General features: G+C 48.5%; 8 protein-coding genes across 8 annotated transcripts; 6 read left to right on the top strand and 2 right to left on the bottom strand.

The window, feature by feature from the left end:
* The first annotated feature begins 657 nt into the window (after positions 1-657).
* Positions 658-2,796, top strand: sreA (siderophore transcription factor SreA). The gene is made up of 3 exons (XM_025687387.1): positions 658-1,079; positions 1,145-1,683; positions 1,747-2,796. The coding sequence occupies exons 1-3, from the start codon at positions 748-750 to the stop codon at positions 2,580-2,582; spliced, it is 1,707 nt and encodes a 568-aa protein (XP_025544732.1). The 5' UTR covers positions 658-747; the 3' UTR covers positions 2,583-2,796.
* Positions 2,797-4,315: 1,519 nt separating this feature from the next.
* On the bottom strand, positions 4,316-6,179 carry BO79DRAFT_268372 (PTH11-like integral membrane protein; the record flags this gene model as incomplete). Its single annotated transcript, XM_025687121.1, has 6 exons — positions 4,316-5,144; positions 5,201-5,268; positions 5,323-5,696; positions 5,756-5,823; positions 5,877-5,913; positions 5,985-6,179. 6 exons carry the CDS (start codon positions 6,177-6,179, stop codon positions 4,756-4,758), a joined length of 1,131 nt encoding a protein of 376 aa, XP_025544731.1. The 3' UTR covers positions 4,316-4,755.
* Positions 6,180-6,684: 505 nt separating this feature from the next.
* BO79DRAFT_268363 (uncharacterized protein) lies at positions 6,685-7,254 on the top strand (the record flags this gene model as incomplete). Its single annotated transcript, XM_025687120.1, has 3 exons — positions 6,685-6,870; positions 6,902-7,033; positions 7,064-7,254. The coding sequence occupies exons 1-3, from the start codon at positions 6,807-6,809 to the stop codon at positions 7,252-7,254; spliced, it is 387 nt and encodes a 128-aa protein (XP_025544730.1). The 5' UTR covers positions 6,685-6,806.
* A 4,223-nt stretch (positions 7,255-11,477) lies between these two features.
* On the top strand, positions 11,478-12,872 carry BO79DRAFT_242454 (oxidoreductase, short chain dehydrogenase/reductase family). The gene is made up of 5 exons (XM_025685208.1): positions 11,478-12,003; positions 12,060-12,369; positions 12,426-12,481; positions 12,558-12,666; positions 12,723-12,872. The coding sequence occupies exons 1-5, from the start codon at positions 11,567-11,569 to the stop codon at positions 12,753-12,755; spliced, it is 945 nt and encodes a 314-aa protein (XP_025544729.1). The 5' UTR covers positions 11,478-11,566; the 3' UTR covers positions 12,756-12,872.
* An 805-nt stretch (positions 12,873-13,677) lies between these two features.
* Positions 13,678-16,028, top strand: BO79DRAFT_268361 (isocyanide synthase family protein; the record flags this gene model as incomplete). The annotated part of the gene is made up of 5 exons (XM_025687119.1): positions 13,678-14,356; positions 14,418-14,803; positions 14,968-15,524; positions 15,594-15,772; positions 16,012-16,028. 5 exons carry the CDS (start codon positions 13,678-13,680, stop codon positions 16,026-16,028), a joined length of 1,818 nt encoding a protein of 605 aa, XP_025544728.1.
* A 4,893-nt stretch (positions 16,029-20,921) lies between these two features.
* BO79DRAFT_224340 (Ras family protein) lies at positions 20,922-21,848 on the top strand (the record flags this gene model as incomplete). Its single annotated transcript, XM_025683665.1, has 4 exons — positions 20,922-20,933; positions 21,091-21,205; positions 21,272-21,547; positions 21,613-21,848. The coding sequence occupies 4 exons, from the start codon at positions 20,922-20,924 to the stop codon at positions 21,846-21,848; spliced, it is 639 nt and encodes a 212-aa protein (XP_025544727.1).
* Positions 21,849-23,078: 1,230 nt separating this feature from the next.
* On the bottom strand, positions 23,079-24,159 carry BO79DRAFT_136717 (flavin adenine dinucleotide pyrophosphatase; the record flags this gene model as incomplete). The annotated part of the gene is made up of 3 exons (XM_025678091.1): positions 23,079-23,706; positions 23,806-23,972; positions 24,073-24,159. 3 exons carry the CDS (start codon positions 24,157-24,159, stop codon positions 23,079-23,081), a joined length of 882 nt encoding a protein of 293 aa, XP_025544726.1.
* A 299-nt stretch (positions 24,160-24,458) lies between these two features.
* On the top strand, positions 24,459-25,406 carry BO79DRAFT_206678 (GMF family protein). Its single transcript, XM_025682027.1, has 4 exons — positions 24,459-24,617; positions 24,691-24,790; positions 24,936-25,066; positions 25,131-25,406. Exons 1-4 carry the CDS (start codon positions 24,615-24,617, stop codon positions 25,320-25,322), a joined length of 426 nt encoding a protein of 141 aa, XP_025544725.1. The 5' UTR covers positions 24,459-24,614; the 3' UTR covers positions 25,323-25,406.
* The last annotated feature ends 976 nt before the right edge of the window (positions 25,407-26,382 follow it).

Below are 26,382 nucleotides of genomic sequence, written 5' to 3'. Positions count from 1 at the left end.
CCCGTTTCTCCAGACCGTTCTCTTTCTCTCTCTCACTCACTCTCTCTCTCTCTCTCGAGCCTCCTCTATTCCCGTACTTTTCCCCTTTGCCTCCCACCCCCAATCTATTTGAGATCGACCCTTTTCTTTTTTTGATCTCTCTTTTCTTTTTTTAAACCCTTTCCTCACCTGTTCATCCGCACCCAGTACTCCGGGGCACACTATCCGTTACGACAGGATCGCCACTCACACCATCCCGTCCTGGATTGGCCAACATACGAGCGTTTCGTGGCAGATCTGTTGTCCCATCAATACAGTTTGACTGCTGCTTACTTGATCTTTGCCTTTTAACTTTACGATCGCTCAACTTTTCCGAGAACCCCCTATCTCTGCCTAGTACGCTTAGGTCACCGTCAGGGATCAGTGTCCTGTCGTATCTCCGGCTCCGCCTGGTTGGCTCTGGGAGTTTCACTAGCTGCAGTTACCTGCCTCTCAGTCAGGCTGTCGCTAGACTTTTCTTTTCTTTTTTCTCCCCTTCCCCCTGCACTGTCATCTTGACCGACTTTTGACTTTGTGATACGATACATTACTTTGCCCCCCCGACTGTGGTGCGACGTTCCTTCACGACAAAGCCTTCTCCCTATTTCGACCACGCTCTCATCTTGAGTGACTCGCTCTACTCTCACAGGTTGCCTTGATCTGGGGACCTTGTCGCTGGGAGATAGAGAAGGAAAGTGAATATCTTCTGCGGGCGTTTTCTTGTTGGCAATGCTGGCATCAATCCCCCAGATGGAGACAGTGCGATCGCTCCCTCGAAATCGGGATATGGTTGCGCGGCATCCATCGGCGGAAGACTTGGACGCTGCTCAGCAGCTGATCTCATCTGCTCAGGCTGGTCGAGAACACCTTGTGGACCGTTCCCGTGACGATGATGTGGCTCGAGGCTACGATGCCTACGATGCCTACGAGAGAAAACATACACCTACCTACGATGCTGAACGGCCTACACTGCCGTCGACCGAATCCGCTTCGAACCCACTCGCAGAGAGGACATCACCCAAGTCTCAGAAGGACACTTCCTTTCTAGGACATTCCTGCAGGTGAGTTTTCCTGGGCTCTTTTAGTTTGTTACCTGGGCGGTACTGACTTCCTTGGTAACATTTAGTAACTGTGGAACGAAAAGCACTCCGCTATGGCGACGATCACCGACCGGGGCGATGATTTGCAATGCCTGTGGCCTGTATTTGAAGGCACGGAATGTTGCCCGGCCCACAAAGCGGAATCGTATACAGAGCAGCACGGAACCTGTCCAACCCCAACCGGCACAGCAACAGCCACCATCGATAGCACCCCAGCATGAGGCACACACCCATAGCGAAGGAGGCTGTCATGGCTCCAAAGGATCTTGCCCAGGTGGGGGCAACTGTAACGGCACAGGGGGTGCTGAGGGGTGTGACGGGTGCCCAGCTTACAACAACCGCGTGTACAAGTCCTCTGCCCGAGGGACTGTGCCGGTGCACGCTTGGGGTCGACCCGCCAATCCAGATAGCGAAAAGCCTCTGCCACCACAGGAACCGGACGTACCCGGAAAAAGTGGTGCGTCGGCCGAGGGAAACATGTTGGTATCGTGTCAGAATTGTGGAACTACTGTGACCCCGCTCTGGCGACGAGACGAGAATGGTCATCCGATCTGCAATGCGTGTGGTATGTTCTTTTGCCTTATCTCGGGAATCAAAACGAGCCCTGAAGCGGCTAACATCCTTTTAGGTCTATATTACAAGCTCCACGGGTGCTATCGCCCCACCACAATGAAGAAGACCATAATCAAGCGGCGAAAACGCGTTGTGCCGGCGCTGCGGGAACACTCCCCGACTGCTGCCACGCAGTCGTCGAATGGCTCTTCTGCGTCGCCAGAGGCCTCCCCAGCGACGTTGGCTCGCGTCCACGACGATCACTACCGCTACTACAGCTCTGAGCCGGTGGATCACTATGGACCGATGTCCGGAGACAGGATTTCACCGGCCGCGCCCAAGCAATTTGGCTTTGCACCCCCGCCTGTCGATTTTACCGGATTTAGTTCCGGCCCCGTCTCCTTACCGCACCATCCCCCGCCACCAAGATTGTTAGAGCCGGATCGCATCAACGCTCCAAGCCACTCTCCGGTGTCTCAGTTTGGTCGACGGTCTCTTTCGCCAAATCCCTCGGGTAATCCGAAGAAACGCACCCTTGCAGAAACCGCGTCATCAGCAGAAGCGTTGTCTATCCCGACCACTCTGGAAAACGGGTCCAACCAACTTCCTCCGATCATGTCTTCTGTCAATCCTTCTCCTCCGGCCCGCCTCAGTTCTATCTCTTCTCTCCTCAACCCCAACAGCCATGACGAATCGCGCCTAGATCCCTCACTCGCTGCCCTCAGCCGTCAGCACCATCCATCTCACCAAGCTTCTCCTCTTGCGCCCCCTCCCTCACAGTTGCTGCCCGGTGTGTCGGAGTTCGACAACATCAGGGAAGAACGTCGCTTAAAGTTGCAACGAGAAGCGGAAGAGATGAGAGAGATGCTGCGCGCAAAGGAGCGAGAGCTAGCGGAACTAGGACAACAATGATCATGGATCCAATTGTCCAAGGACTGTGTATGCTGCTATTGCTCTCTACCTTTACTATTTCACCAATCACATATTTGGCGCAGACTTTTTCTGACGAGATACCATTTGCAACACGATGAGTTTCACGGGACTTGTGCACTATTAAGGGAAAAAAGTTCTCTACATTTCATTTATTTTACTTGGGATTAATTTGTTTGAAGCGCTGGCGGGATAAGCGATTACAAAAGAAAGACATTACGGAGGCTTGTTTTGTTACACTTTTATTTTCTCTTCTTCTCTCACTCTCCCCTTCACCTTGTTTGAATCTGTACCGGCGGACGGACGTGTGGACAAGGCTATTAATCACGGGATAACCGGGTGTGAGATGACTGTGTTCGTAAGGTCATGGAATAACTGAATAGATTTCGGTAATATGGGACTTATCAAGATCATATGATGGCTGTTATTGATCTAAAGTAAACTAGTTCACTAGGATCTTTTGATCGAGCCTGTAGCGACCGATTGATTATCTGAAACCCCATCAATTTGATTAAATCAGTCTTTTTATCTCTCAACCATAGATTGACTGATTGATAAGCTTAACTGCCAGATTTCCTTTTTACTAGATCGGATCGGCCCGACCTCGGCCTTTCCAGTATTCAAAAATTTCTCCTACAGGTAGAAGTATTATTCTCATGTAATTGTTATTATATCATCGCAATTGTCTAGTCTAGTCCAACACATTTTACCCCTCGCTGCAAGGGATTTGATTTGATTCGATTTGATCTTCGGCTTTTTTTTTTTTTTTCTTTCTGGTTTCTTTCATTACGAAAACAAAAACAAGTCAATCGCTGTTTTGTCACACTGCGAACCGTAAATATTTACACGTATAGAACAAGAAGCAGCTATAATACAGGTAGGTGGGTTGTGCGTCATTGGATATTCATAGATAGTAGATACTTACTAGTTCTCTCTATCTATCTATAGGTAGAATACTTGTTTCTGTTTCTGTTTCTCGGTTCTTCTTCCTGCCCCATCTCTACCGGTAGTAGATAGTAGTTTTCTACGTCCGGGTTTTCCGGTCTGGTCTGGAGATAATTGAGTGGAACAAGCATACAGCTAGCTAGTTAGTAGTGCATTTTTACGTAGTTATATACACTGCCTCGGCTAATTTCGGAGGATCATCGCTTATTATGATCATCAGAGTTCTGATTCATGGATATGGGATGGATGTACGTACTACGTAGTAAAGCTTGGGTTTTTGGGTGGATGCGTGTGTGAAGGCGGGTTTAGTGATAATTTGTGTGTGTGTGCTGAGGGAGGTCTTTATCCTTGAGATTGATTGTAGCTATAGACGTTTATCTCGATTGATTGGAATTGCGTTGATTAGTGGTTGATAATGAGTGTTAGCTGAGTGTGGATTACTAGGTTCGAGAAGAGATTCCTGCTGTATCGGTCTATAATAGCATTATCTATCTATCTACCTACTGTGCTACGAAGGAGGGGTACAAGAGAAAGAAGAGGGAGTGTGTGTGAGGGGGTGTTGTTCTAGATCTGGCGAATGTCACTACTGATTGAGATATGGTATGATGTGATGCGATTGATAAGATTAAGATTAGAGAGGGGGAGGGGAGGGGAAGAGATTCTGACCGTGTGAGAATTATTAATATTAGGTTTGGGTGGGTAGGTAGATAAATACTCCGTAGGGAGGGCGGGTTTCTATTTATCCGGGACGCTAGGTTGGTTTATTAGTGGTGGTAGTAGTATTTGATTTTTTTTCTGTCTATCTATCTACTTTGTTGCCGGTTTTCTCCGTCTACTATCTATTAATGTCTGTTGTACAGAGAGTATGTTTGAGGAGCTCGTTAGATGAGCGAGAGGAAATGAATGTACATAGAACTGAGAAACAGAAAGAGGGGGTTTAAACTTGTAGCATGGTCATAAAGTCGTCGATGATAAGACATCCGGAGAATGAGAAGAATGTACACGAAGGTGGATCGGTAGGTAGGTATGCGTAAAACAAAGTGCAGGTGTGGGATATCAGGATCAAAGAGTATATGAAAAAGAAGGGGTAATGTTGAAGATGCAGCGTCATATATCATGCATCGTGGTATCAGAAGAAAGTAAGATCGTGAATATATGGGAAGTAATGAGTGTGTGCGAAATTGCGAAAGGTCAGAGACAGAAATGATCATCAAACATCCACAACTAGCCGACGCTGGCTGGTCGACTCGTCGTTGTTTCTGGATGTCTCCTGAATCATTGTCGTTGTTGTGACTGCGATTCCGTCTAGCGCGCCATCGTGGCTCGCTTCACCGGACTTGACGTCGATGGTGTACATGCCGTAGTCACGGTCTTGGGAGTAAAGCTCGACCTTTTGCCGGTGCGAGCGCGCGGTCATCCGAGTGGCGGTCATGCGACTGGCTGACATGGTGGGGTTGCGGGTGTAGCGATTGTAGCTGTTGGTCGAAAGGAAGCGAGGGAAGAGGCGGCTGACGATCGGACGAAGGAATGGTAGGCATGCACAGATGATGGCGACGTTGCACTCTGCAGCGGTCCAATAGGCAGCGCCGACGTTGCTGTCTGATTCGTTTGTCAGTCTGAATCTCATAGAAGATACGCGGCGGAAGTGTACATACAAGAGGTGTCGGTGCTCTGAGCTACGCTTCGTAGACTGGATAGACGGAGGATACTTGTGATTACAACGCTGGAGCGTAGCGATTAGCATGTATTGGACAACTTGGCGATCGCCATGACTTACAGTCCACCGACAGCAAAGACACCCATAAGGGCCAATTTCTGCATGCGCGGAAGTTGTAATTGCGACAGAAGAGGCATCGGCAGGATCAACAGGGTCGTGTCTGTAGCGATGTTCATCGATGCGTTGAAGAACCAGACTGCCTCGAAACTAAGGCAGTAGCCGGAGATGTTGCGGTCCCAGAATTTGGCCACTGGGACACAATTCAAGAAACCACTGACTACTGCCCATGTTCCGTAGGTAGCCACAATACCAAATACAATCCAGCAAGCAAGCCGGAAGCGACGGTCGGGGAAGATTCGAAGATACTGGAAAAGAATGGAAAATTTGGTAAAGATCAAGCTGGCATTATAGAAAGGGATAGCAGCCCAGAGTCGCTTCATAACAGAGAGGATCAGTATAGGTTTAGAGACTGAGTATACTTGGGAAGTGTTACCTTTAATTGTTCTTTCACAACCACATCGGACAAATCGTCGTCATGTTTTCCGAGTCCAAAATGTACCTCTGCAGCATGTAAGAGAGATGTTCTAAGTAGCTGGCGGATGGCCACAACTTACCAGCAGCAACAAGACCGAGATACGTGCATGCTAACACCTACATGCAACCAATGTCAATATACGCTACTTCACCAGCAAGCACTCAAATCCCCTGACTAGGATACGTACCAAAGAAATGAGAATCGTATAATCTTCACGACCAGTCAATTTCATTATCCCGATTCGTGCATACATTCGCATAGCGACGATGACGATTGAGATTGCGGTAAGCACGGCTGTCACTACCAGGGCTCGCTGTCCGCGAGCTGTATCATCATCCGTAGTCCGGGGAAGCAGCATGCTTCCCATCGTTTCGTTCAGCATGGCAAAGGAGTGGGCCAGTTGAGCAGATAAGTGTTGCACAAAAGAGCGTGTAATTTGTTGATGTAAACGATGAAGCGTAGGTTGTTGTTATTGCATTGGTTTGCGGTCAATAGATCGATCTGCGTAGATGTACAGTCTCCAGGTTCTTAAACCTAGAGGCCGGAACGTGTTTTACCACATGGGTCGAATATGCACCGACAAGCTTTCAAGAAGGGAATGTGTGGGCTAACGCCAACTCTTGAAGTAGGGTTGCTTTTTAGAATCTTGCACCGGGGTAAAAGAGGGAAAAGAAAAGTATCGGGGGTCCTGCTTTTAACAGTCCAGCGAATTTAGCCCGAATACCCCCCGCAATAGCTCAAAGTTTGATAGTAGTTAATAGCGTGCGAAAGCCGCTAGACTGCTGGGGAGCCCTGGATGGAGAGTCATAGCATACGTAGTAGACAATTTCAGCTCGGTGTTGCCCGGCACAGTGTGGCTACATGACCCGGACTCCTTCCAAATTGCAGTAATGATCTATGGCACTAAGCTGTCGGTCTCCACTGGTGTCGTGGGCAGACGGCAGAGTGGATGCGCTTGTAGGGGAGACATTAGTCAATCAAGACGGCGGCCTGTAGAGCGAGACCCAGAATGGCACCCAACGCCCTGTCACTGGAGTCTCTCTCCGATGGTCGATCCATGGGACGCCACAATGGTGTCTTGAGAACTTCCCTCCTGGAGTATAGTGCTTTTTTCGACTTGGCTGGTACGGACTCGGCAATATCCCTCGTACGGTACCGTTGATTCGGCTAGATTGGCTCCACCAAAGAGGAGGGAAGTTCAAAACACAAAATGCCCGTTTCAACCTTCTGGCTCGTGTATCCCCAGCTCATCTTGTGCCCCTTGAGTGACCGCAAGCAAAGTCCCCGGGGTGCTGCAAAATAAGACCAGGATCAATAGCCACATGGAGAACGCCGGGTGGCTTTCTCAATCTGGCTTAGATAATGTTGAAGAATGTTCTTCCACGGGTTTCAAATTGATGGGACTCGGCCACGACCGTGCTGGTGTGGATAGTGTCGGTGGAGGCACACAATCCTGAAGCGGCATAGAAGTCTTCTGGCACTAGGCAGACTAAAACGTGTATGGCACGATTTCGAGCACTCATTCGCTCGTCCATGTCATTCTATCCCTGCGAATAGGTCAGGATAAGAAATGATCTACCCTTCAGCGTGGCGGTGGGTCACCAAGCGAGGAGAAACACGAGATCTCTAGTCCAATGCCTTGCATGAACTAGTTCCTTTCTGGGAGCCTGGGTTCTGGCTAACACTGGCAATTGACTGATTCAGGGTACGTCCAAGGCAACAAGGACATGAAGAGCATGCATAGCAGGGCAAAAGATGGCCATCACCAGACCCCGATTAGCGGAAGACCCCGGATGGCTCCTCCCCAACAAGGTTTCGCGCCTCGATAAAAGCTAAACTTGCATATTAAGATTGTGGGCTGTCGTAAAGAAAGTCAACAACAGTTCGCACAATCAGCTTCGCTGTGGAGCAGATATTCTCTTAGCGTTCGCCAGTTTCTTACATTTATCCTCTGCGTTCACCCGTTCTGGTCAAACGTGGACAACAGCAATCATGGTTTCTTACTTATCATTCATCACTGGTCGGAAAATTCCTAAAACGATAGATCGCTATCTGCTCAGTGATTGATCGGCATATTTGGGGAAGTCTTTGACGTAGGCTCGAGTGCTCGATAGGCAGCGTGTCCGCGCTTCGTGCTATTGTCCACGCAGGTCCCTGTCTCCTCACAACCTTGGCCGGCAAGCGACAACTACTAGTAGTCATAGTCTTCTATTTCCGTTTTTCTCACCTGTAACCGTCGATCACATCAATTCAAAGAGCACACCATGGCCGAAGTTTGACCAGGTTGGGATTTGAAATTGCATGATTTGCCTGGACACTAAATACTGTGCCACCTTTTTCATAAATGGAAGAAACACTGAAACCGCGGATGCCTAGACAAAGGCAGAAGATATTAGCTACTTTTCCACAAGGTAGCGTGTATTGTGAGCGGAGATATTGTTTGTTTCGCATGACTCGTGCCTCCAGGGACCATACGAGTCCAGGTCGCAAGCCAGCAGCCGTTGCCATGCTTGGCTGCATCAAAGCTGTGGACTCCGAGCTTGCATGTGGAGAATGCTGTACAACCCTCGCATCGAGTCTGCATAGAACAGGGGCGTGCTTTCCATTGTTGCTCCTCGTGGCTCGATAGCTCGATAATTCAAATGACATACATGATTCCGGGGGAATGGAACCCGAAGGAAGACTCGGGGTTCGATTGTCTTACGGCTCTTGAGAATTCTCATCCCAATTCAGCGGTGCGGCTGCGAGAATGTGGCTATGATCATCAATAGACGATGGGTCCCTCATGCAGGTCCAAAGGGGATGGGGAGGACGAGGCTGGATAGCGCGGCGCTATTGCTGCGCCGGGTAAGCTCTAAGCGGCAAAGGATGTCCACTACCAGCCAGTTGGTAGAGCGCCACCATTGAATAGTAAACAGAAACGCAGCAGAGACCTTTTACGGAAGTTCGGGGAAGCTGCCCGACGTTCTATTTGAATTTCTTGCCATGCAACCCGATGACTAAATGCCTTTTGGCTCTGAAGCTTGGTCTCAATAGCTGAGTATTTGTCTTTGAGCCTATGCGTGGTGGCGTTTCGTTCATTGGTGCCAACTAATGTGTGGATAAGTCCCCACTATGGTCCTCTCAAGGCACCATCCCATGCGAAGTTCCAGGTGTCACAAAAGGGGCAGTTCTCAGTTGCACGATAGATACCATGGGGTACGTGCAACGGGGTAGGTTGCAACTGACGTGCAAATCCAATGCTTTGGAGTGAAGGCTGTAGTAAAGGTGCGAAGATCGACGGACGAGGGAGGTGTCAACAGTGGAATAGACCTGTGTCAAATGTCAATAATGTCATTTTGGCCCAGGGAAATAGCCCGTCGAACTTTCCTGGAACATGAGGCCTTTCTCATTGGCACAGATGTCTCGACTCTGGGGCTCTGGAGGAGTGTCAAAAGCTAGCGATGATCGTCGGCCGGAGAGGGAAAAGGGAAAGGAGGCACCGAAGCGGTCAAAGAGCGAGTGACCAGCCACTATCCCTGACGATCCACTGCCCCCAAACCCCAATTCCAAAGCAATTGCCAGGTACTTCGACAAGGAGATACTAAGACCATTTCAATAGTTACCTTCTTCAGATGACGGACTGTCCAAGTCATGGCCTCAGGACTTTTGTCAAACACTGCACGAGCATCGGAATCACTTCCGGGCTCAAAGTCTACATACATGGCTGAAGAATAGTCCAAAATTCCTTGATTCTTCGACCCCAACCTTAATCTCCGATAGACATTTTTGTTTACAAATTGCGATTCCTCCAATAGGGCTGAGGATTCCGAAGACTACTTACCACGTCGGACCTGATTACCTGGCGTTAACCTCTTAACCACCATGAGTTCCGAATCCCGCAATCAACGCCCCTCGGAGCGCCGGCCATTCGCCGAAAAAGGAATACACTCCACTAATTGACTTCGGTTTTCGGGCTTTAGACTTGCTGGCTTGGTACCGTGATTCGCTACTGTATGCTCACAAATTCTGTTATCTCATAACCTCGTTATTCCTATTCTTCGTACTAAAACGTGGCTTAGTAGATACTATGTCAGTTCAGTCCTTCTGATGTGAAATTCACAAATATTGAGGTGTCAACGTTATGAGCATTCATAGTGCCCGGCACCTCATTCACGCGCTACAACCAGAGAGCGTGCCTATCGTGCCCGAGCACATGATCTTAAGGTTGAAAACCGGGATGACGATCTCTTCGCTTGGAGTTTGCAGATCCCTAAAGTCCGTGGTTCGTTCAAACTAGGCTGTCTTGTCTTTCATCATAGTGGATGCACTGGATGGACTGTACGAACGCGGCCTGAACTCTTGAGCTCTTTGCTAGCACGCTCGGTAACAAACGATCGCCAGCACCAGACCAATACTGGAAACTCGCACATCAAAGTATCTGAAGGAAGATCTTCTTTATCATATGCCCAGTGGCTTTTTATAGCTGTCGCCTCGCACTGATCCTTTCATGTCGCCATTGTCAAGGCGAATAGGTAGCTTTCCTCACGGACCCGTGGCTTTGTGCCTTCTGGCGTCATCTTTATTGAAGTTAATGTAATAACTCCGTGTCCAACAAACCCAACAGGTAATTATGTCCGATTTTGTCTTGGAAGTTAGTTTTTGCAGACAGGTAGCATAAGTCTTGATCCAGCCCAATAGGCTAGTTCTGCATAGTTATGCACAGCTATTTACCTAGAAATGCATGGAAGCCTTGGCGTGTTCTGCGTTCTGAAAAGCAAAGCCCGCTCTTCGGGGATTTTGGTTTCGTGGCCGCTCATTGTGCAGGCCATAAGACTATCTCGTGGTCATCAGATCGCTAAAAGGTCAAGGTCGCTAAGAGGTCAAGGCCACTAAGAGGTCAAGATCGCGAATGAACTGTCTTCCCCATCATCGTGACATGAACTGCCAGATTCATCATCAGGAACGCTGTGGAAAATGGATTTAATTTTTCTTTCTTCGAAAATTTCTCGTTTCTAAGCTATCGCCAACTGAAACGATCCGTCCGTGTCGTATGAGGGTATCTGCCATTCACGGACATTCCCACACTGGCGCCAATAACAGAAGGAAAAATATATGTGATAGGTAAGAAAGATTGTTCTGTGAAGATCGTGAGCCGTGGTCTATCAGCAGTGTCAGTTCGAATCTTGCATGCGTCCGGATGGTTAATGCTTTCGTCGGGCCTAGTCAACCATACAAGATGGCATGCTTGGATGAAGAAAACTCTGTTTTATCAAATGCATGACATCCTCTGCTAATGGCTTGAAAATTGTCTCTCAATGATTTGTTTTCCCGTGGTGTTTCCGGCAATCGCAAAACGAGCGAGTTCGCTCAATGGGTGAGTCAACTTTTCAAGAGACATATATTGACGAATTTTGGAGGGTCAAGTCAAGGTATTCGTGTTGATAAAAGGTTCAACAGTGTACTTGGGTGGCTGGTAGTGCTTTGTGTCGAATAAAGGGGTGAGATCATCGCCAATGAGCTATTCATCCCAGCAGACGTAAAGTTGGGGGAGAAACAGAAGCTGGAAGAATGTAAAGCAGCCATCGGAAGCCAGTCCGACCGGCATAACCATCAGCCGAGGCCAGGCCCCCCGCCCGAGCACGAAATGGCCTCGCCGGATCCCCGCACGCCATCCCGACCTTCGGCCTGTGATTCATAAGAAACCACCAATAGCCCCTGTCTTCTCGTCCGATTTGAAACCTTTTCTCCTTAACTTAACCGTTACCAACGCCAGCTGAAAGGCTCTTTATGCGGCTTTTACAAGCGTGTCACAGCACTATCAGATCCCTGCGACAGCTCTCCCCTTCATCCGGGACATTCTCCGCATCCACCCCACTTCCGTTTCGTGCTGCGATCAGGCCAGCATTCATCAAACGCACAATGGCGACAGCAATGGCAAAGCGTCTTGAAGGCAAGACCATCCTCGTCACTGGTGCTTCTTCCGGTATTGGACGAAGCACTGCCAAGGAATTCGCTCGCACTTCTCCCAAGGACTTGAAGATCATCGTGACTGCTAGACGGATCGAGTCTCTGCAGGAGCTGGCCAAGGAGATCAAGGAGGAAGTCGGTGAGGGTGTGAAGGTGCTGCCGGTGCAGCTGGATGTGAGCAACCCGGAAGATATCAAGAAATTCGTGCCTTCTCTGCCCGAGGAGTTTAAGGAGATTGATGTCTTGGTCAACAATGCGTGAGTCACAACTTTATTCCATTGACAATCCCAAGTCCATACTAAGAAGAATACAGAGGCCTCGTTAAGGGTGTTGCTAAGGCCCCAGAAATTGAAGCTGAAGACATCAACATCATGTTCTCGACCAACGTTACCGGACTGATCAACATGACTCAGGCCATCCTTCCCATCTTCAAGAAGAGGGCTGATGGTGGTCGAGGAGATATCATCAACATTGGCAGTATCGCTGGCCGTGAGGCATACCCTGGTGGTAGCATCTACTGCGCCACGAAGGCGGCTATCAGGTCTTTCACCGATGCTCTGAGGAAGGAACTCATTGCCACGAGAATCCGTATCATTGAGATTGATCCTGGCCAGGTTGAGACTGTAAGTTTTCGCTTATGTGAATCGCATGGCCTTATCTAATGCATGTTCTTCAATAGGAATTCTCTGTTGTACGATTCTACGGTGACAAGGCCAAGGCAGATGCAGTTTATGCGTGAGGACCCCTTCTAGATTTACTCTCAGCAGACTGAAGGCACATGGACATATACTGACAACAATGGGTACTACAGCGGCTGCGAGCCACTTACACCCGACGACATTGCTGAGGTGGTTGTATTTGCCGCCGGTCGGCGCGAGAATGTTGTGATTGCGGATACGTTGATCTTCCCTAGCCACCAAGTAAGTCGATCTCGCATACAAACATTAACAGTATAGCTGATGACATCGTCTCTTAGGCATCGCCGACTTCCATGCACCGCAAGGCTTAGTGTATACGCATATCTGATTTGTGGGCTTGTAGAAGCACTCGTTGTGCAGCGACATTAGAATTGGCTTGGTTTGGGTAGATCTAGATAATATGGTCAAATGATATTACATGATGAGAGTACATATCTGGATCTAAGTAGCCGTATTGCATTGACTCCACTGTGTGAAGGGAACGACGCCTGCTACCGAGTCCGCCATGGCCGAATATATCAGGTACCATGGGCTATACGTTAATGTAATATATCTTTTCAATACCTTTGCTTATTTCATGGACGTCCAGCAGTTTTGGTTCGCGAAATGTTCATAATTAGAATTTTGCCATCTCGCCAAGTGGATCTACGACCCGGTATATATAACCGCACTCCCAATCTACCATTAAATCTCTTGATTTGGTGCCGATGCAACGGTGACATTTTCGCGACCCGAGGGGACAATCGATCTGCATTATCCCTGCCGGCTAATTGTATATAAATTTTCTTGGGTAGAGTACTACTACTCAACCCAATCTCTCTCTTGTTCTCATCATCCTTATGACATCTTGAGTCGTTGTGCCTGGACTGATTATAGACATTCTGTAGATAATGCCAGCAAAGCATTGCACCCACCTTGTCACCCTGAAAATGATAGTGGATGATGAGGGTACACGAATGGGGCTATCATCATCTGGTTCCGGCGGGTACATGCATTACTGCATCCGGCACCGAGCAATGTTGATTTCCGTGATTGACATCACGGTCCCTGAGCCCTGAACGGTTCACGCCGAGCTCAAGCCAGAGTCGAACATGAGTTTGCGTCGCTTAGTCGTCGTGTCGCCAGTGAAGTGCAGTCTCACACCGTGTTATCTGGACGTGTACTGGTTCACGTCTCATTCTTCTGAGATGCACACAACACACCTGCCCATACCTGTATCTCAACTGCGCCAATATGGATGACACACCCAAACTCGGATCAGATATCGTCTCTTTGGGGACGGATATGTTCCTCATGAAATCAGATACCATGCATACGGAGTCAGAGGTGCTTCCTGTGGACGCGGATGCCATCCCTATGGAACCAGACCCTTCCCCTATGGTGTCAGACGGTCTCCCTATGGAGTCAGATGTCAATCCTATGGAGTCAAACACCTTGCCTGTGGAGTCAGACCATCCTCATATGGGATCATATACCCTCCATATGGAGGCAGACCCTTTCAATAAGGACCAAGGCATCTTCCATATGGAGTTGGACAAGTCCACCATCGACCCACAAGCCTCAGAAGACAAGTACGATGATGATCCACTGCTCAAGGCCTTCAAAGTCATGGAAGTCATCGGTCGGTATCGTAGCGTGGTGCCAGCAACGGCAAGAGACCACACCAGCGATGGAAACATCATGTTTCTATCCAAGATGTGTAATCAGATACGCGACAAACAGCCGATTCGAATGATCTTACCGGCTTTCCCCTTCAAATCTCCGAACCGGGAGAATAAGGTCTTGGGAAGCCTTCCTGATAAAGGCGAAGAGATTTCTCTCGCGCACCTTAACGGACTCTGCGCTGCTATTGGTGATGTCTATGAATATGGAGCCAAGCTCACCATCGTGTCTGATGGTCTCGTTTATAACGGTAAGTCGAGAAGACAATACTCATGATCTTGTATGCCAAGATAGGGACTGACTGTTGATAGATATCTTGGGCGTGTCCGACAGAGACGTCTGGGAGTATAGCCATGCACTGAGAGAAATGGTTGCTGAGAATAAGTACGACCATATCGAGTTCGCCAGACTGCGCGACCTTGTTCACATTCATGAGGACGTCAGCCTTGATGGCGAGACATACGAGAAATTGGCTCCAGAGTTTCGCCAGGAGCTGATAAAAAGGTACAAGCCGGAGGGATTTGACGCCGCTGTTAAGATCAAGTCCGATGAAAACATCTGTACCACGTACCGAGGATACATCAAATTCTTGACAAAAGACTTGGAACATCTTCATGTAGACGATGGTACCAAATCTCGCAAGTCGCATAAAAAACATCTGGGAGATGTCGCTAAATCCATGATCGAACGAGGCGCGGTGAGTGGAATAATTCACCCAGACCTCTAGCGCTAACCAAGCATGCACCGTAGTGACTGTCACTAACATGTGTGGTTTCACTGTAGGCATTCGCAGAAGCCATTCTAAAGAACTTCCCAGGTTACATTCGTCTTTCAATCCATCCCTCAAATGGATTAACCAAGATATCCATAAACGTTCTCCCGAGAACTCCAACGCCAGTCACACCATGGCATTCAGCACTTTGCCATACTGTTGACGGCGGCTTCATGTGTGGATGGCGCGAAATCTTCGACGCGGACCCAGAACTGGAGTTGGTTCACAAGAACGGACGTCCATGGTGCTACCGGTTTAAATCTGAGCTGTACAACTGGTCATCGCCGGTGACAGTCGACCCCATCTATCCCTGCGGCATGATGATTACTCCTGTCAATCCAACCTCAATTAGCGAAATCGACAAGGAGAAAGTGCAGGCTCTAGCACACGAGAACTCACCTGTCGTCCTCCGCGGATTCACAGACACTCATGACCACGAGCTGATCGTGAAGAAAGCCGAGAGTATGAACGCTTCTCACCTTTCGGCATCCGACTTCGATATAGAAGAAGAAGCCGAAGACAGTGATCCACAGGAGCTAGAAGAGCTTATCCGGGTAGGTTGGGTGCCCTTCGATGGGGCAGCTGAAACCACGAAGGATAAAGACGCCAACAACACGAAGCAGTCTTCAATTTCGTCTCCATCCAAGTAAGCCCTCCTTCCTCTCTCTCAAACCGTCATTACTTCTCACTCACATAAACCCCCCTCCCAATTTAGGTATGAAATGATCACCGCCACTGTCCCCATCTCAGAGAAAACCCGACGTAGTCTCTTCTCCGCTTCATCTCTGTTCTTCTCTCACCTCCCAGCAAGCTACACCGTCGAGATGCTCCAACAGTTCTCTTGGAAGACATCGAGCTCGAGCTCATCCACCAACACCAAGACTAAGACTAACAGTCTGCCCTTGATCACACCTCACTTCTCGCATGGCCGGCCCTGCTTCCATTACCACCCACTCCTCTCTCAAAGCAACATCACCTCGGAACCCACCTACGCCATAAAGGGTATTTCAGACGCCGACTCAAACAGACTATGCAATGTCCTGAACCCTCTTCTCTATGATCGTAAGGTTTGTTATTGGCATACCTGGGAACAAGGGGACGTTGTGTTTTACGATACCTTCACTACCACTCAGACTTGGGAGCCGGCTGAAGAACCGGTTCTTTTCTTGTTGCATTCGGGATTTCCATGCTGACTGTGATTTTCACCTTGGGTTTAGACCATGGAATCTGATGTTGCTGGTCACTTTATCCTGGATACTCTTCCATCTTACTGGGGCAATATTAAGTACCCATGGACGATACGATATGATGACGTCTCACTACGAATTTCTTTATTTCTTTTACTTCACTTTAACAAAAAATCTTCATAACATGTTTCCTTTTCAATTTTTCTATTTTGAGGAGAGAAGAGAAGAGAAGTCCCAGAAGGTCTATTCTGAAAAAAAAAAAACCAAAAAGCAAGATAAGGAAGTCTAATCGGGCATGTACGTAGCGAGACATTCAATCAATACAATGAACATGAACATATATCGGGGTAGCTGTGTACTGTAGTACTCTCCCTGGAGGAAATAATAAGTAAGCTTCACTTGGCTCCTTTTATTGATGAGGCCGACCTATACTGGTTGGTATAGGGGACAGCATTGAAGTATAAAGAGAAAGCTACAATATGCAGCCAATCGCTAGTTTGGAAATATCGTGATCCTTTCCTCTCCAACTGAAGTTTCTTCAGGAGATAGACAGAGGGCAAGGCGGAGACCCCCGGCCGGCCCCCAAGCTTTAAGTAGACTATCTACAATACCCCTGCATATTATCAATTGGGGGCCGAAAGGGACGAAAGAAGAATTATCTATGATTTGAAATTCAAACATGATAATTGGTTTGGTCTTTCTTACGATAAATGGCTGCTGATTTGGAATGTGCCAACTCCTAAATACTGTTACTGTACTTACTTGTAGATGCCAATATAGACAAAGGTAGGTAGTATATATCCGAGATCCGAAAAGGGGGCAGGCAGTATTTAGCTATGACCCCTTTGTGGCTCAGGGTTTTTGTGTCAGCCAAAAGTCAGTTGTGATGGATTAAGCGACGCCTATCTGGGTCTTGGTACCCCGCAGATCATTCTGATATGCGCCCAGTCATGGAACAAAGTTATTGTTGACGTTTGACAACATAGTTGGAGGCGTTGGATGTGTCACAGAGGGGAGAGAGAAGATTGACTGAAGTGACTGACCCCACTCAGGTAGTTGAACTGGGTGTGGCCTAGGTACACTGCCTACTGCAAGTCTCAATGTGATGGGCTTGATGCTGCATGCCGTTTCTTGTGTGGCCACGTCATGGACGTGTTTGATGGCTGTCTAGTCATTGAAGTTTCGGTCTGGCCATCTTGTTGCTCGAAGATAAAGCAAGCACGCACACGCAGACCGCACATCGGAGGGCGGTGGAGATGTGCTTCGGTTAGGGTATCTTCGCAGCTAAATTAGTGCTCTGCTGGGCTGGTAGTTGCTGCAGGAGAATGTTTGATCATGATTTGGGCATCCAGGCACATGGATTGAGGTCTGGAGTATGACTGGTACGATAGTCGAGTTAGGTGACAGGTACCGATCTCGGTCGCATGCCCGGACGACCCCGCAGGTATGGCGCAGGGACGCTGCCGTATCTTTGTTCGCCCTGAAGCGGTCGGTTACCCAGACTTGGGTAGCCTCCAAATCAAGCCCATGGCTCTGTCAATGTGATGAGTCGGTAGAATGGAAGAGATTTCCGTGATCAGCAGTTGTGCTCAAAATCAGGCAATGTGACTTGTGTAGGTGGCTTGGGTGCCATGGCTCGGGAACACGGGTGGGTTTAGTTCACTCCAGGGTGGTAGTAGCAGAAACAGAAGATAAGACGACCCTGGAGAGATACTCAATGAGAAGCGCATGTGGTGGGAAAGGATCAACGCACGACACTGCAGGAAGTAGTGGTGGTATTACGGGAGCAAGGCAAAATCTCCCCAGCTGCAGCTGGGATGCAAGGATGCAAAAATGTGTTCAGTAACTTCCGGGGTTAAAATTTGCGGGACGTCATCTTTTGACAACTCGAGGGTATCATCCGGGATTTACTCCGCTCATCACCGAAGGAGGAGCAAGGAGTTGTATCGATGTCGCCGCCTCATTCGCCAATGGTTGATTGAGCAGCAACTTGGGCTATGGGATCGGACGGTCTCACAGACCAATATATCACCTTTGGCAAAAGTGGAGGCGTGGAGAACATCCTGAACTCGGCCTCTGGGGCTATTTTAGGCTTCTTCTGGACTAGTCGAGCACGACTCCCTCCATTGGACTCGGGTTCCCTTCCCCCCCCCTCAGGGACACAATTCCATGACGCTGTCGAAGCCAAACCGAAGCCAAACCCAGACTCAATATTTCGAATCATGATGTAATTCGGTGTGTCAAATCGGAGCTGTCATGTAGCATCTGTTAAGGCTGAGAATGGGTTTCTACCCTTCTAGAAGGAAAACGGTTGCCGGGAAAGGACAAGAACCTCTCGGATGAATGCTGTCTCTCTCTCACACATTTACCCTCTTTTTTTCTTTTCCTCTCCACGCGCCCACAGTAAGAACTCACATCCAGTAGAACTTCCTCTCGGGAAATCCGCCCCCGTTTTTTTCTATTAAATCGTAACGGCCAGGGCCTTTAGTTCAATGGATCGTTCCGAGTTTTGACTGAGTCGGACGGGAAACTTATTAGCAATGGGTGTTCGTTTTATTGCATCTTCTTACCGTGCTTGCGTAAGTAAGACTGCACCCTTGGGACCGAAGGAGTTCACTTGTTCAAGGAACCGGAGCGGGACGCAGAGTCAAGAGAGGAGCGCATCCACCCAGTAGGATTCACGGTGATTGGCTTGGAGTCCGGAAGCTATTCGTTCGTTTACTGTGTTGCGTAAGGTGAGCAGGGGGGGAAAAAGGACCCTCAGGGGGGAAAAAGTTGGGATGGAGACACATTGGACGATTTAGAAGCATTAACGACCGGCGCTAAAAAAAAGTGGGTGGATCTTGGTGAAGATTAATCTGGGAGAGAGATAGATAGTATGATGAATGGAATGGTCTCACAAGTCATGGAGTCGAATCAAGTTGCATAATAACTGCTAGTAGAGTCGGGGATTATATTGTTTTGTGCCAGGCTAATAAATAAAGTCACCATTTATTGAGTGCTGCAGTGGTGGTGGTGGTATGTATCTGCTGGGTCAGATCATCAATACGAAATGAAATCCATTATATTATACTAAGTAAGTGAACCAGATAGTAACTGGATAGTACTAGGGAACTAATTTATTTTTCTTCGTATTATTTAACCATTAACCACCAAATGCTTACGGGTATTGGCAGTAAGAGAGAAAGAGGGAGAGAGAGAGAGAGAGAGAGAGAGAGGAAGAGAGGGACAGCGAGAGACTAGACCCAATGGATCATTAATCTTGGGTGTGCCCTGGAAATTCGATCCCCGGCCCCTTTTTTCAGGCTACCTCACTATGCAACCATTTTCCTCCCTCCTCCTCCCACCCACTGACTGACTGACTCATTTTTGTTCCAATACCGTTGCAGTAGCCTATCAAGGATGATCGGACTGCAGTGAAGATAAGTAGTACTAGGATTGACAGAACCATTTTAATTACTAGGCCGTCTGTCTGTCTGGGGAATCTACTACTTCTGACTGACTGACTGCTGGCTGTTCAGGTTCATTTCATATCTTGCGATCGGACGATTGAGGTTAATTATCGGCGGGTGGGCCCAACCGGGACCAGTGAAATTAAACAGTTGGCTGGATTGGTGGGAATCCACACGCGTTGCCGGTTAATGCCACACCCACTTGCTCATCTCTTTCTCTTCCTCTCTTTCTCTCTCTCTGTCTCTCCCCTTCCCTTCCTTCCCCCCCCCTTTCAATTCAGTACTCATATTTATTGTCCACTAACCGGAGGCAAATTGTTGTTTTAAGACCAGCAGTAGTCAGATAAGACTAGGACCTTTGTACTTAACCGACTCCTGCACTAGGAGGATTATCATATCATTAGTGATTATGGTAAGATTAATTCTGGCGAACCTTCGAAATCCCCTTCCTTCCAATCAGCAGCCGCATCATATCAATTTCTCCATGGAAGTGCGCTCTTTTCACTGCGTCGGTAGGGGTTGTTCCACACCAATCAAGGCGCTTATCCCGCGGTTAATAATTATTATTTACATATTTCATTTTGTGACTTTGGCTTGTGTTCTCTGGGAAGAAATTCCTCTCCAATCATACTACTAAGTACTTACTACTTACTTAGTACTGGACTGTCTGTCTGTCCACCACTAATTAGTTAGTATTCAGTAGTTGACTATCTAGACTCTTCCCTCCTTTCTGGGCTGCTCTGCCTATCCCCACCTCCGTTCCTCAGTTGGCTTAACTCTCCTTAATCATCATCCTCTCTCTCTGTGTCTCCCTCTCTCCCCTTTCCCCTCCCCAAGTCTCTCCACCCCATTCTCTTTCCCTTTTCCCTCTTTTTCTTTTTACTTTCTTTTTTTTATTCTTTCTTCTTCTTCTCCTCCTTGAATCCACCCTGATTCTCGAAGGTGTTCTAAGTAGTTCCCTTTGACTTGTTCCATATTCCCTGGTCGCTTAGAACGAATTGGGTCAAGACGAACTGCAGACTACGCAGAAACCCTGCCGGTTCGCCTTTCAACTCCCGCCTGCCTGCAAAGTTCCACGACCCCCCCCCTGGATCCTGCTTCCCACACGCACTTCTGCTTCTACTACTACCCCCCAGTCTGCTGCTTTAAGCTTGGCCTAATCAATTAGACCCGCCGTTGCTGTGGACTGCCCTTTAGGCGCCTTTGCTTTGCGCGAAACCCCCGACGACCTGGGCCCCGACTCTTGTTCGTCTTGTCTCTTTCTGCAAAAGAAATTTGTGTTGCTGCTCCTTCGACCCGCTGTCACAGCTCCTGTTGGGATAGCTTCGATTAACCGCTTCTCTTTCTCTCCCCCTCTTTCCCTTTCCTCCCTCACAGCATAATACCAAGCCAGAACCTACCAGAATGGCTTCAAAGGTAAGCCTTGTCGCTGCGCTTTCCACTTTCCGTCATTAGCTTCCATGTGCCTCCTGTCACCTCCCTTCCCGACCTTCACTTTCTCTACATGATCTCCGAACTCCCTCGCCCCCCTCCCGGAAACATGACGAATCGCTCACCTCTCGGTCGCATATAGTTTTTAAGAGAATACAAACTCGTCGTCGTCGGTGGTGGTGGTGTCGGAAAGTCATGCTTGACCATCCAATTGATCCAGAGCCACTTTGTGGATGAATATGACCCGACAATTGAAGGTGGGCGCTGAGCTCTGCTGTACCTTTCCGACCGTGTGGCTTATCTTTCGATTCGTGTTTGAACAGATTCCTACCGCAAGCAGTGCGTCATCGATGAGGAGGTGGCATTGTTGGACGTTCTAGATACTGCCGGACAGGAAGAATACTCGGCGATGCGTGAACAGTACATGCGAACCGGCGAAGGTTTCCTTCTCGTCTACTCGATAACGTCGCGCCAATCATTCGAGGAAATTATGACTTTCCAACAACAGATCCTGCGAGTCAAGGATAAGGACTACTTCCCCATCATCGTGGTCGGCAACAAGTGCGATTTGGAAAAGGAGAGGGCTGTTTCTGAAGAAGGTGGGTTCTCCGGCCTAGCATCTGCTTGTCGCGGGAGGTTTTGGCTGACGATTTTATCTCTACAGAGGGTGAGGCTCTAGCACGGCAGTTTGGCTGCAAGTTCATCGAGACGTCCGCCAAGTCCCGTATCAACGTTGAGAACGCCTTCTACGACCTGGTGCGCGAGATTCGTCGGTTTAACAAAGAGATGTCATCGTACCCGTCTGGCGCGGGTGGCGGTTCACGCGCCCCGGAAGGAAAAATGGACGTCAGCGAGCCCGGCGATGACGCTGGCTGCTGTGGAAAATGTATAATTATGTAATGGGACAGGCGTTGGATCTAAAAGAAATACATACAGATCGAGATACGGAAGGAAAGCAAAAACACATACAGTCACCCCCGGTTGGAAAGAGAGGTCAGCAACAGAGACGGGCCACTTGCCTTGCTGCAACATGTGGCTTGTCAACGCGTTTTGATTTTGTGATCATTATACCATACGAGCCTCACTCTCAGATGATGTCTGCTCTCACACCCTAATGCCGCCATCGTCTCCATGAACGTTCGATTCCCCCTTTGTTCCTCTATTTTGTTTATTATTATTATTACCTCTTTTTGGAAGATTGATTTTTCTTTGACGATTTCTCGATCTTTGAAAGGACGAGAACGGAGCCTGTCAATAGATCTGTGCATTAATATAGGTACGCTATTGTCGCGGTCCGCATATGTGGTACTATCCGGAGCTGCAGAATCATCCTTCCTTTTCGTCTTGTCGGCCACGCTGGACGAGCAATTCAGATCTTTTGCACATTCAGCAGCCGCTGATCATCTTAACTATCTGTCTTTACTTTCATCTTCATTGATCTCTTTTCCTATATGCATCCGGGATACGCTTGGTCCTTTCTTTCATTTACCAACTTTGCACTCTGTCGGGCAGGATCTCACCTGCTGAACCTTTTTCGGCGAGATGGACTGCACGTTGATACTTCCGTCTGTCAGGTGTTTAGACGTTGCGATATCATTGTGCCACCTAACGTCTCTGCCCGTCTCCCCTTCTTCCCTCTTCCCCTCTTTCATTTTGGTCTGTCTCCGGTTTTGTTTCCCCTATTCTGCACTCAGCAGCGGCGCGCCATAAGCATCTCTATCTTAGTCTGTCTGGTTTTCTTCCTTCATGTATACACTTGAACTATTGGGTAATCTTATTTGATTCTGAAATTTTGGTCTCCGAGAATAAGCCTTCATTCTTCACTTCCTCTGTGGTTAGTATCTTATAGTGGGTTACTTAGTGATGTCTTGGAGATTCAGTGGCTGGTCTTCTAACCTTAACAAAAACATCTGAGTGGTGAGTGGTACGTTGTTTGAACAGCACGCGTTCCTAATGGCAGATGTGGATGGATACTGTCGAAGATAACGCATCTACACAGGTTCATGAATCCTAACGTCCATACACCCACTCACCCACTGCTATCATGCATATCCGGAATAGCGTGTCATTGTCTACAAATCTAGCTACTATTGCCTGCACAAAGGCATGCTATGACCGCCAAAGTTCCACTTATTTGCCCTCCTCAGCGTCCGAGGGAGGGTCAAGCTCATCCTCTCGAGTTACCTTGGTTCCCTCGACATTCTGCTCCACCTCTGCGATAAGCGAGTCCATGAACTCCTTGTCAGTGCCGACCAGAGTCACAGTGTTGCGCTTATTACCCCACCGGGGGTAACTGCCAACTTTGATGTTCTTCGAAGCAACACGAGTAGCGAGTTCCGTCAGGTAGGGAGCGACCGTACTCTCCGGGAGTGGTGTGCTAAACAGGTAGCGATAGATGCCCTTTCCCTCCGGATTGACTAAGCGAGGCAACAGGTTCGGCTTCAGGTGTTCGAGCAGCCTTTCGAAGAGACGAGGAACACCAGGAAGGATATGGACGTTGCCGTTGACGATAGCAATGGGCACCCACATGTCATCCGCAACAAACACAGCCTGTTCCTCCAAAGGCACAGACTCGTCGTGAGGGATCTCGACCATGCGCAGCTTCGCCGTCAGACTAGGTGAGGGGGTGTCCCAATCGAAGTTTGGTTGCATGGGATGGGGCTTGGAGAGCTTCTTCATACGCTCGAAGGCGGCTTGGTGGAGCTTTAGGTTCAGACCAAAGGCCTTGGCTATCGATTCATAGGTGATATCGTCGTGGCTTTTGCGGTTCACATCATATACCAGTCAGCTTTTCAAGCCATATGCAGTATTCATATTCGTGGGGGTTTTATTAAATCGATGTGGGGGGTGTACGGACGTTGGACCAATGCCTCCACTGGTGACGACGAAGTCATAGCGGTCGCTCATACGTCGCACTGCCTCAATGATTTCGCTCTCATCGTCGGCAATGACTTCGATGCGCTTCAGTTGGATGCCGAGGGAGAAGCAGAACTTGGCGAAGAAGGCGGAGTTGGTGTCGATAGTCTGGCAGTTCGGGAATCGTCAGTCCAAGCCAAGGACGTGGGTATGCGCGATGCTTAAGGGAAGATAGAATTGAACAGCAGACAGCTCATTCGCTTCTTACCTTTCCACCAAGGACCTCGTCACCAATGATCAGGCATGCCGCTGTGTGAATGGTCCTCTTGTTCTTCGGGAGGACGGATGATGTCATTTTGGGGGATGGTGTACGAAGCAGGGGCGGGGTCAGAGAGGGCGAGGTGAAGGTAGGTGTGGAAGAGAGGTTAAGTGACGGTCGAGTGAGATGGCGGGCGACTTGACCGAGACGACTGAACATGAGGGAGAAGGGAGGAGGAGAGGAATGGCGGAGTAACAAACAAGCGCGGGCGGGGAGGAGAATTATTGAATGGGAAGTGAAGGAGAGCGAGGAGGAGGTGGAGTAAGTGCCGCGCCTTTCATCCCACCGGGCCGAAAACGCGGAGCAACCACCACTTGCTTGTTCCTCCTTCGTCTCTTCGGTCAAATTCATCCCCAACCAGATAGCTCCCCCCGTCCATCCCCGCTCACATCCCGTCTGGGGGTTTACCGATTTTTACTCCTCTTGCTTCTAGCGCACTTCCGATATCCTGTTTCTGCTTCCGCCTTACTGTCGCATCACCCTTTCACAACATGGTTAGTGGTTGGACTGCCCCGCATCGCGTGCCCGCTTCTTCCTCCCTGCTAACCTGAGCTTCTCTCCATGCAGTCTGAATCACGACTATACTCCTTCTCCCCCGAGACCAAAGAAAAGCTTCGCAAGTTCCGCTTGGGAACCTCCCGCGCCAAGGATCCGCAGGCCATTATTTGTAGGATCCCGTCTCCTGTCGTTCCTCCATAGCCCCGCTTTCTATCCTGTGTCTATCACGAGCACAACCGTCCAGCTATCGCGCGAGCTTGTTCGCCTCACGTCGGATATCATAGGACAATGGGTGGTTGACAACAGGTTGACAGATATCATCGACAACAAGACCCAGGAGATTCGACCTGAAGATGGCGAGGTTTACTCCAAGATGGAGGATGTAGCCGATGAGCTTCCGGAATCGTCTCCTCGGTTTATCCTCCTCAGCTATCCCCTGACCTTGGTGAGTATTTCACTTATATCACCCAGACTTGTGAAATAGACCTAACGTATGATTCTGGCATCAGGCTTCTGGCCGTCCTACGGTTCCTTACGTCATGCTCTACTACCTCCCCGAGAACTGCAACCCGAACCAGCGCATGATGTATGCGGGCGCTGTCGAGTTGATGCGCAATACGGCGGAGGTTAACCGGGTGATTGAGGTGTATGAGGAGGATGATATTATCTCGATCGAGTCGAAGCTACAAAGCGCGGATTAGGGCATACTACCGTGTGGTAGGGTATGAGGCCTGTATATTGGTCATTCATGACGCCTATGCGTTTACATTATAATTATAGTGCTGGCATTGTATACATGATCAGGTTAGATTCGGATACCTCAATAGGAGCTGAGAAGTCTTCCACGAACCACTAAACACTACACCACAGTACTCATTAAGACCCAAACCGAGGCATAAAGCATTTCTACTAACCCAAAACAAACCCCAAAATGATTCATAAGCAATCACAAATTCCCCGACACGATTTGTCATTACCTACTCTTATAATCCCTTGCATGAATATCGATAAAATCGCCTCACCATGATATACACATACACACATGGCGAAGAACCACCTAGATAGAAGTAATCACAAACATGAGACCGGAATCCTTTTCCAGATTTGAGTGTTTGACATGTTCTATCCTGGGAGTAAGTTAGTAGTTTAAACTGAACCAACTGGTTGGGTTGGGTTGGGTTGGATGGGGATCCACTCGGGCAAATATGCGCCTTGAACCTTGTTTTTTGTTTTTTTTTTGTTTACTTGGTTTGTTTTGTTGGGGCTATCTATCTACTTTTTACTTAGGGATTGTCTGTAGTAGTATCTATGTTCTATTGTAGTGTATGGGATTGTTTGGGGGGATGCGGAGTAGATGTTGTCTTTGACTGATTTCTATCACTTGATGGGTGATGATGGTGATATCGGGGGAGGGGTGTATAATGGTTAGGAGGTAGGTGTTAAATCGAGCGTGTCTTGGTTGGATGAAGAAAATATCTCATCCTATACTCCTATAATCATAGGTTGAACATATTGTTGGGATATCTTTTCCGGTTAAATGAGATGTAGTAGAACTACAAGTACCAAGGTAGCAGCAGATACCACCAGTAGAAATGATAATTGCATGCAATGTAACATAGACATATGATCACGAGATACTTAACACAAAGGTATCTCTACTTACCTAAGACCAATCAATCAATCAATCAATTAATTAATCAAGCAATCGAAGCCGGGCATAGAACCTTCCATACGTCTTCTACCTCCTCCATCCCAATCTAC

Source organism: Aspergillus costaricaensis, assembly GCF_003184835.1.
Source record: "Aspergillus costaricaensis CBS 115574 unplaced genomic scaffold BO79scaffold_2, whole genome shotgun sequence".
In the NCBI taxonomy this organism is placed as follows: Eukaryota; Fungi; Ascomycota; class Eurotiomycetes; order Eurotiales; family Aspergillaceae; genus Aspergillus; species Aspergillus costaricensis.
This window is presented reverse-complemented; position numbering and strand designations above follow the sequence as displayed.

Coding starts and splice junctions, on each gene's coding strand:
- BO79DRAFT_206678 (XM_025682027.1), top strand. Junction 24,791..24,935: donor GGATCCGCAGGCCATTATTT/GTAGGATCCCGT, acceptor ACAGGTTGACAG/ATATCATCGACAACAAGACC. Junction 25,067..25,130: donor TCAGCTATCCCCTGACCTTG/GTGAGTATTTCA, acceptor TTCTGGCATCAG/GCTTCTGGCCGTCCTACGGT.
- BO79DRAFT_242454 (XM_025685208.1), top strand. CDS start 11,567: ATGCGGCTTTTACAAGCGTGTCACAGCACTATCAGATCCCTGCGACAG. Junction 12,004..12,059: donor GATGTCTTGGTCAACAATGC/GTGAGTCACAAC, acceptor AGAAGAATACAG/AGGCCTCGTTAAGGGTGTTG. Junction 12,482..12,557: donor AAGGCAGATGCAGTTTATGC/GTGAGGACCCCT, acceptor TGGGTACTACAG/CGGCTGCGAGCCACTTACAC.
- sreA (XM_025687387.1), top strand. CDS start 748: ATGCTGGCATCAATCCCCCAGATGGAGACAGTGCGATCGCTCCCTCGA. Junction 1,080..1,144: donor TTTCTAGGACATTCCTGCAG/GTGAGTTTTCCT, acceptor GGTAACATTTAG/TAACTGTGGAACGAAAAGCA. Junction 1,684..1,746: donor TCCGATCTGCAATGCGTGTG/GTATGTTCTTTT, acceptor ACATCCTTTTAG/GTCTATATTACAAGCTCCAC.